At 44.9% G+C, this 9,356-nt stretch overlaps 2 protein-coding genes across 2 annotated transcripts; both read left to right on the top strand.

Annotated features, from left to right (window-relative positions):
• Positions 1-1,183: 1,183 nt before the first annotated feature.
• On the top strand, positions 1,184-2,617 carry LOC107154443 (proline-rich receptor-like protein kinase PERK9). The gene has a single exon (XM_015500069.2). It carries the CDS (start codon positions 1,756-1,758, stop codon positions 2,449-2,451), a length of 696 nt encoding a protein of 231 aa, XP_015355555.2. The 5' UTR covers positions 1,184-1,755; the 3' UTR covers positions 2,452-2,617.
• LOC107154398 lies at positions 2,506-7,317 on the top strand. The gene is given in 5 exon segments (XM_048801780.1): positions 2,506-2,546; positions 2,739-4,527; positions 4,529-5,317; positions 5,320-5,498; positions 5,991-7,317. Coding segments are annotated over 5 exon segments (2,826 nt in total). The 3' UTR covers positions 6,019-7,317.
• Positions 7,318-9,356: the final 2,039 nt, after the last annotated feature.

The raw sequence follows: 9,356 nt of genomic DNA, 5'->3' as shown, positions 1-9,356 counted from the left end.
ATATCTGAAAAAATCAGACTTTAAGCAAAAATTATTCAGAAGAGACAAGTTATTACATATTGGTAATTGGAATAATCCAACCAGAAGTTAAAATGATTGTGAATATATATGCACCAATGAGCACTCCGCAACATAAATGGACAAATAGATCCCAATACAGTAATAGTGGGGTGACTCCAAACCCTTACTCTCACTAACTTGTAGGTCATCCAGACAAAATAAAATCAACAAGGAAACAACAGAGTTAAATTACACTACAGAGCAAATGGATTCAATAGACATCTACAGAATATTCTTCCCACAATAGCTGAAAACACACTTTTTTCAGCAGATCATGGAACTTTCTCCAACATAGTTCACATTGTAGGCACTAAAACAAGTCTCAATAATACAAAAACAGAAAAGGGAATTTTCTTATTTGGATCACAAGGGAATGAAATTAGAAATCAAATAGAAACTATACAAACAAAATCAGATTGAACAATACATTTTTGAATGATTAGGTCATCAAAGGAATTGGTTGGAATTTTAAAAATTCCTAGGATCAAATGACAATATACAAAATCTATGGAATACAGTAAATCATTTCTAAGAGGGAAGTTTGTACTAGGAGTGCGTGCATTAAAAATTCAGAGGAATCTCAGATAAATAACCTAATAATGCAATTCTGTAACTTAAAAAAAAAGGACAAAAATCATATCTAAAACTGGTGGAAGCAAAGAAATAAAGTTCAGAGCTTAAATTAATGAGAGACTAAAAGGATATTACACAGGATAAATGAAACAAAGAGCTGGTTCTTTGAAAAATGAAACAAGATTGAAAAACTCTTAGCCAAACTATCCAGAGAGAGAAAACTCAAATTAGTAAAATTAGAGGGAAAAAATGGATATTACAATAGATATCACTGAAATCTAGAAGGACATTAGGGACCGTTTTAAAACATAAATTTGAAAATCTAGAAGAAATGAATATATTTTTAGACACATTTGACTTGAAAGGTTAATAAAATAGGTACTTGTCACTCCGTTTTTCTGTATGCTTAACAAAACACTGTTGAAATCTTAAGAACTGTTTGCTAATCTTGTTCCCAGAATGGGCTGTCCCCAACTGCGAACTAACTGCAGAATGTAACTTCCCTCCCTGCCCTCTCCAAGGAAAGTATATAAGCTCTGCTTAAGCTGTTCTCAGGGCTCTTTGCTCTATTCAAGTGAGCTCTGAGCCCCAGCATGCTGGATCCCCAATAAACCCTTTGCTGTTGCATGAGACAGTCTCTTGGTGGTCTCTTCCTCCGATGCTCGCCCAACCTTTACATCTGGAGGCCCCAGCGAGATCTGGCAGCAGCGGATGAAAGACCCCCAACGGGCCCCTCTCGGGGTAAGTAAGGCGCCTCTTTCTGGTTTCTGCTTTCTGGTTTCTGGTTCCAGGTTTGTTTCAGGTTTCTGGTTCCAGGTTTCAGGTTTCTGGTTTCTGGTTCCAGGTTTTAGGTTTCTGGTTCCAGGTTTCAGGTTTCTGGTTTCAGGTTTCAGGTTTCAGGTTAGGGCTGGCAAAGCGGCTGTCGGTGAAGAGCGTGAGCTCTCTCCAACGGTGGCTGACAGACGTGTCACAGAGCCACAGGCCACGTCCCTGGGGGACGCCCCAGAGGACTCGGGAAATCGAGGAACAATAGTCTCCTCGACTCAGTGATATTTTGTTTCTGATTCGGTATTGCCAGCCCATCAGGTTTTGCCGGCTACTCAGTCCTGGTCTCAGTGTTGGATGTCCATTGCCTATCTTTATTGTCTTGTCTTATCTGTGTCGTGTGACGTTGCTTTCACTGTTTGTGTATCTTTCATTATGGGACAGAGCACTTCAATGTCTCTGTCCCTGACCCTTGATCACTGGACCGAAGTCCGCTTCAGGGCTCAGAATCTTTCTTTTTCAGTAAAATGCCGGACCTGGCAGACTTTCTGTGCCTCAGAATGGCCCACCTTTGGAGTTGGATGGCCCCCAGGAGGATCTTTCTACTCCCCACTAATTCGAAAAGTCAGAGATATTGTCTTTCAGCCGGGGCCACATAGCCATCCAGATCAACAGCCATATATCTTAACTTGGCAGGACCTCTGCGAATCTCCTCCTCCATGGGTGAAGCCTTTCCTTGTCCCTTCCCCTGCTCCTACTCCTTCCCCCACGATTCTATCTCTCAAGCCTTCTGCTCCTCCTCCTCCTCAACCCTCTGTTCTCCCTGAGTCTCAAGATTTGACTCTACTGGACTCTCCTCCCCCTCCTTATCTCCTGCCCTCGTCCCCTAACCCCCAACACCCTCTAAGTGATTCCCCTGCTGCTGACTCAGCCTCTCCACCATTGGAGGAGGCTGAGCCGGCCCAGCACCCTCCAGATGACTTCCCCGCGGCACACACAGCCCCTCCTCCCCTGGAGGAAGCTGGCCCGGCTAAAGGAACTCACCGGCAGTGAATGATTAAAAACCCTGAAGCCCCCGTGATACTCCCCCTCCGTCCTTAAGGGCCAATGATTGACGATGGCCATGGAGGAGAAATGCAAGCCTACCAGTATTGGCCTTTCTCCTCTTCAGACCTATATAACTGGAAAAATAACAATCCCCCTTTTTCTGAGGACCCCACCCGGCTCACANAAAAAAAAAAAAAAAAAAAAAAAAAAAGGACACTAAGCCAAAGAGTGCCCTAAAAAAAGAGACAGCCACGCCAGCCAGCCATTCTGACTCTGGAGGATAACTAAAAAAGTCGGGGCTTGGGTCCCTTCCCTGAGCTCAAAGTAACTTTTGAAGTGGAGGGGACCCCAGTAAACTTTGAGGTGGATACAGGGGCAGTATACTCAGCCCTTAAGGCCCCATTGGGCCCTCTATCAAATAAAAGGTCTCTAATTCAAGGGGCTAACAGCAGTAAATATTGGGCTTGGACAACTAAGAGGACCATGGACCTGGGGAAAGGAAAAGTCCATCACTCCTTCCTAGTGATCCCAGAATGCCCAGCCCCATTGATGGGCAGAGATCTACTCACCAAGCTCCGGGCCAAAATAACTTTTAACCCTGAAGGCCCCCAAATGGAATTTCTAAATCCTTCAGTAAAAACTCCTATAGTCATGGCTTTAACTATGTCAGTAGAAGATGAACATCAACTCTTTACACACCCCAAGACTGATCAAACAGGCAAGCTACCACAGAAATGGATAACAGATTACCCAGATGCCTGGGCAGAAACTGCTGGGTTAAGCCTAGCCATGAAACAACCTCCAATAACAGTGGAGTTAAAAACCTCAGCCTCCCCAATTAATGTCAAACACTATCCTCTGAGCAAAGAAGCTAAAGATGGGATAAGGCCCCATATTCAGAAATATCTGGCCTTAGGGGTCCTAAGGCCCTGTCAATCGGCCTGGAACACTCCCCTGCTACCAGTAAAAAAGCCAGGAACCGGGGACTATCGCCCCATTCAAGACCTAAGAGAGATCAACAACAGAGTGCAGGACATTCACCCCACGGTACCTAATCCATACAATCTGCTTGGCACTCTAAACCCTGAACGAAAATGGTATACTGTTCTGGACTTAAAAGATGCTTTCTTTTGCTTGCCTCTGCATAAAGATAGTCAGTTGCTGTTTGCTTTCGAGTGGGTAGACCCAGAAACCAGAATGTCTGGTCAACTAACTTGGACTAGACTCCCACAGGGGTTCAAAAACTCCCCCACACTCTTTGATGAAGCCCTCCACAGAGATCTCAACAACTTCAGAACTACGCACCCCAAAGTCACCCTGCTTCAATATGTGGATGACCTGTTACTGGCAGCTGACACCAAGGAAAACTGTGAGTCTGGGACCCAAGCACTATTATCCGAGCTTCCTCAACTCGAGTATAGAGCTTCTGCCAAAAAGGCCCAAATTTGCCAGCAAGAAGTAATCTTCCTGGGCTATTCCCTCAGGGGTGATAAACAATGGCTCACTGAGCCCAGAAAACAAACTGTTGTGCAAATACCACCCCCATCTAACAGGAGGCAACTCAGAGAGTTTCTTGGGACTGCTGGCTTTTGCAGGTTATGGATACCTGGGTTTGCGTCCTTAGCTGCTCCTTTGTACCCGCTGTTAAAGGGAGATGCCCAATTCCAATGGACCCCTGAGCACCAGCAAGCTTTTGATAACATCAAAATGGCACGGCTATCTGCTCCGGCCTTAGCACTCCCAGATGTAGAAAAACCCTTTACTCTCTACATTGAGGAAAAGAAAGGAATAGCATGAGGAGTGCTCACTCAGACTCTAGGACCCTGGAAAAGGCCTGTAGCCTACTTGTCTAAAAAGCTGGACCCAGTGGCTGGTGGATGGCCCCATTGCCTAAAAGCTATAGCAGCGGTGGCCCTACTAATCAAGGATGCTGATAAGTTAACGCTGGGGCAGAAGCTAACCATTATAGCCCCCCATGCCATAGAGAGCATCATCTGCCAGCCACCAGACAGATGGCTATCAAACTCTAGAATAACACACTATCAGAGCCTGTTGCTTGACAAGGACAGAATAACACTGGGACCCCCCCGCCCCGCTTAACCCGGCTACACTACTACCTGAACAATCATCAGGACCTGTCACTCATGACTGTCAACATATACTGACAGAAGAAACCAGTATACGATGGGATTTAAAGGATCAGCCACTGCCCCACCCTGAGGTCATATGGTTTACTGATGGCAGTAGCTTCCTCCAGGATGGTAAGCGGCAAGCTGGGGCAGCAATAGTTAGTGGAACTAAAGTCATCTGGTCCTCTAGCCTCCCGGAGGGAACATCAGCTCAAAACGCAGAGCTGATCGCCCTCACGAAGGCATTAGAGCTAGCAGCAGGCAAAAAGGCCACTATATACACAGATAGCCGCTATGCCTTTGCTACCACTCATATACACGGGGCTATCTACCAGCAAAGGGGACTATTAACCTCGGTGGGAAAGGAAATAAAAAACAGAGATGAGATCCTCCGCCTCCTCTCAGCAGTGCAAAGTCCTAGAGAACTAGCTATAGTGCACTGTCCAGGACACCAGAAAGAAAATGATCCCGTAGCGGTTGAGAACAGAAGGGCGGATGAAGAGGCTAAATTGGCAGCCCTAAACAGAGTAACCATGTTAACACTTTCCACACCGGGGGAACATAAGTCAGGAGATTTAACTACGTCGGAGCACCCCGACAACTTAACATCTAAGGACACTGACACTGAACTCCTCGATTTCACTGAGCCCAGCCTGCAATTTCAGAAAGCCCTACACTACGTTAAAAATGTACATCAACTCACTCACCTTGGTTCAAAGAAACTGCAGGCATTCCTGAAGGATCAAGAACAGAGTTTTCCACTGACTCACAGCGAAAGGAAATAGCTGAACGGGTAACAAAAGTCTGTCGGGTCTGTCAATTGGTTAATGCTTACCCTTCCAAGCTTCCTGCAGGAAAGCGCCTACGAGGAACCAGACCAAGACAATTCTGGGAAGTGGACCTTACTGAAATTAAGCCAGCAAGGTATGGACTTAAATATCTCCTAGTCTTCGTAGATACATTTTCAGGATGGATTGAAGCCTTCCCCACAAAAAAAGAAACGGCGCAAATGGTGGTCAAGAAGATCCTAGAAGATATTTTTCCAAGATACGGCCTGCCTAAGGTAATAGGGTCTGATAATGGACCGGCGTTCATGGCCCAGGTAAGTCAGGGGTTAACCAGGACCCTGGGGATTAATTGGAAGTTACATTGTGCTTATAGACCCCAGAGCTCAGGACAGGTAGAAAAAATGAATAGAACCATTAAAGAGACCTTAACGAAATTAAGCTTAGAGACCGGCATAAAAGATTGGACTATGTTCCTGCCTTATGCACTGTTTCATACAAGAAATACTCCCTCTGTTTCTTTGTGTAACCTCACCCCCTATGAAATTCTCTATGGTGCCCCTCCTCCAGTAAGGGACCTAACCCCAACTCTAAGACCTAACGATCCCTTCCACACCCCCTTGCTTGACAGACTTAAAGCTCTTGAAAAAACTCAGTGATACCTGTGGAAACAGCTGGCCACTGCCTACCAACCTGGGGATGAAAGGACTCCACACCGATATCAAGTGGGAGACTTCGTCTACGTAAGACGACATCAGGTGTCATCCCTGGAACCCCGCTGGAAAGGACCATACCAGGTGCTACTTATAACACCTACAGCGGTAAAGGTAGACGGAATCACTTCCTGGATCCATGCCTCTCATCTCAAGCCTGCGCCCTGTCCAGACTCTGGCTGGAAATTGGAAAAGACTGGTAACCCTCTCAAATTGCGTATTCGCCGTGTGGATAAGGCTATGGACTCTCCCCTTGACCACCAGTAGTCCTAACCCTCATCAGCCCGTTCAGCAGCGATGGCTAATCACAAATCCTACTGGACAAGAAGTATGATCTATCTCACATACAGCCCCCTTAGGGACCTGATGGCAATCTCTCCACCCAGACATTTGTCAGCTGGCTATAGGTCTTTCCTATTGGGATATCCCTGATGAAGAGGATCCCACTAAAATTCCATTAAATCCCTTCCGTACCATAGATAATGGAAACAAACATTATGGATGTAGGGACACGCGAGCCAGATGCAGGTTGGCTAACCTAGATTACTATGTTTGCCCGGCGGACTATCAAAGCCACAAACAGTCACGGCTGTGTGGGGAAAAAACCGACTTCTTCTGTAAGTCATAAGGATGTGAACATACAGGGGCTACCTGATGGAACCCAAACCTCCGCCGGTTCTCAGACCATTGCCCCCTTGCTGAAGTAACAGGTACTGAGGTACCCCTCCACCCATTCACTCCTCTCTTCTCCTGTCAGTGCCCACACCGGGTCCCACCAGGTCCTCTTACCAGCTAACCCAAAGCTCAAACCAGCTGAGGAGAGCCCTCAGACCCCTATCCAAGATGTAATGAAAATGGCCTTTAAAGTTGCTTTGTCATCACTGAAAACAGGTTACTAAAAATTTAAAGTCCCTCACAGGCTTTTTGGGATACTCACTCCAGTCTTCCCCTCTGCTCTACCTGTTCTACTACTCAAGTTTTTGTTGCTAGGAAAATCCCAAACCCCTTTCCCATTATTCTTTTACATCTCTCCTTCCTCATTCTCAGATCCACGGAGCTGCTCTCAGCCCCGCCTTTCCCGTCTTCCCCCTCTGTACCAGGCCCACAGAAAAGTCTTAACTGACCTTCTCCAGAAGTCTTCACCATGGCTAACTTTAAGACTTTCAGCAAAAGAGTCCCTATAAAAGAGTTCAGTGTAGATAAACTTCCTCTTTTCATGTTGCCCTGTTCTACTTGGCCACTGGCTGGAAAAATCAGCACTCCTAAGCTAGACACCCCCTTACTAGTTTTTCACAAAATATGTGAACAAGGCCTCTGGCCTTGAGCTGGGGCTTCACAGAGATGGCTACATTTCTAAGATAAAGAAGTTACCAACTGGGCTCCATGGTAACAGCTGACAAGGGAAAAAAAGAAAGGAAAAAAAAAAAGGCTCTCCCCCTCCCAGATGTCCTTAAAAAGTTAACTTGCCCAGAACAGAGAAAAAAACAGAAACAAAAACTGCTTTTTATAAACTTCTGCAGACTGTGAACTTCTGAGCCCCTTCCCTTACATGTTGGGTACAAAATTCTGAAACTACCTAAACTTGGGGTTCAGGGGATTAATTGATTACAACAGAAGCAATGCCCTCTGAATCTGGTTGCAACCAAATAGGACTGTTTCCCTGTCTTCGGTGCTATCTTAGGTACCTTGCCTTGTCCGTCCCTACAACAGTATAATTCTATATACTTAAACATTGTTTATGTTTTCATAAAATGGACAACAGGTGTAATTAATTATGTAATGGTGCAGATGTTTCCCAGAGTGCTCTATCATGACGCAAGTTCATTTGAAGATCAAATAGGGGGGCATACAACCCAGTTCCGCCAGGAACCTGTATCCCTCACTTTAGCCATCCTATTAGGAATAGGAATTGCTGCAGGGGTGGGCACAGGAACCACTGCCCTAGTCCATGGGACACAACAAATGATCCAATCAGAAACAGCAATGGACCAAAACTTAAAGATATTAGAAACCTCCATCACAGCTTTGCAGGAATCTTTAACCTCGCTCTTTGAAGTTGTTTTACAGAACAGGTGAGGGTTGGACCTCCTCTTCATGAGAGAAGAGGGCCTTTGTGCTGCATTGAGGGAAGAATGTTGTTTTTATGCCGACCATACTGGAGTTGTAAAACAATCTATGAGTAAATTAAGAAGACACCTTGAAGAGCGTCAGTGAGAGAGAGAAGCCCAAAAAGGGTGCTATGAGTCTTGGTTCACACAGTCCCCCTGGTTAACCATGCTTTTATCAGCCCTGGCCGGTCCATTAAGAATCCTCATATTATTGCTAACTATAGGACCTTGCTTGCTCAACCATGTAGTTTCCTTTCTCCAAGCTCAAATTGGACAAGTTAAACTTATGGTAATCACACAACAATATACCCCACTAGCAGACATAGAATGTGACACCCCCCAACGATCACTTTTATGATTAAAAGTAGCCAGAAGAAGAAGTGGGGAATGAAAGGTTAATAAAATAGGTACTTGTCACTCCATTTTTGTGTATGCTTAACACAACACTGTTGAAATCTTAAGAACTGTTTGCTAATCTTGTTCCCAGAATGGGCTGTCCCCAACTGTGAACTGTTTGCTAATCTTGTTCCCAAAATGTGCTGTCCCCAACTGCCAAACTGCAGAATGTAACTTCCCTCCCTGCCCTCTCCAAGGAAAGTATATAAGCTCTGCTTAAGCTGTTCTCAGGGCTCTCTTTGCTCTATTCAAGTGAGCTCTGAGCCCCAGCATGCTGGATCCCCAATAAACCCTTTGCTGTTGCATGAGACAGTCTCTTGGTGGTCTCTTCCTCCGACGCTCGCCCGACCTTTACAGACTTACCAAAATTGAATAATAAACAGTATAAAAATATTTAAACAGACCAATAATAAACAATGAGGTTGAAGCAGTAATAAAAAATATCCCAACAAAGAAAAGCTCAGGTCCAGATAAATTTACTGCTGTATTCCAGACTTTTAAAAAAATAACTAACACTAATGCTCCTCAAACTATTTCCATTCAATAGGAACTTAAGGAGAACTTCCAATCTCATTCTCTGTATCAAGTATCATCCTGAGTCCAAAAACATATAAGAAACAACAACAACAAAAAGAAATAAAACTAAAGAAAAGTATCTTTATTTGAGCTCATAGTTTCAGAGGTTCAGTCCATATTTGGCCAGCTCTATTGCTCTGGGCCCAAGGTGAGGTAGAACATTATGGCATAAGAAATTGGTAAAGGAAAACTGCTCACTTCATG

Source organism: Marmota marmota, unplaced genomic scaffold (genome assembly GCF_001458135.2).
Source record: "Marmota marmota marmota unplaced genomic scaffold, marMar, whole genome shotgun sequence".
In the NCBI taxonomy this organism is placed as follows: Eukaryota; Metazoa; Chordata; class Mammalia; order Rodentia; family Sciuridae; genus Marmota; species Marmota marmota.
Note: the sequence above shows the minus strand (reverse complement) of the source record. Positions and strands in the feature narration are given on the sequence as shown.

Excerpts from the sequence above, each read along its gene's own strand:
- LOC107154443 (XM_015500069.2), top strand. The coding sequence starts at position 1,756 with ATGTCCATTGCCTATCTTTATTGTCTTGTCTTATCTGTGTCGTGTGAC.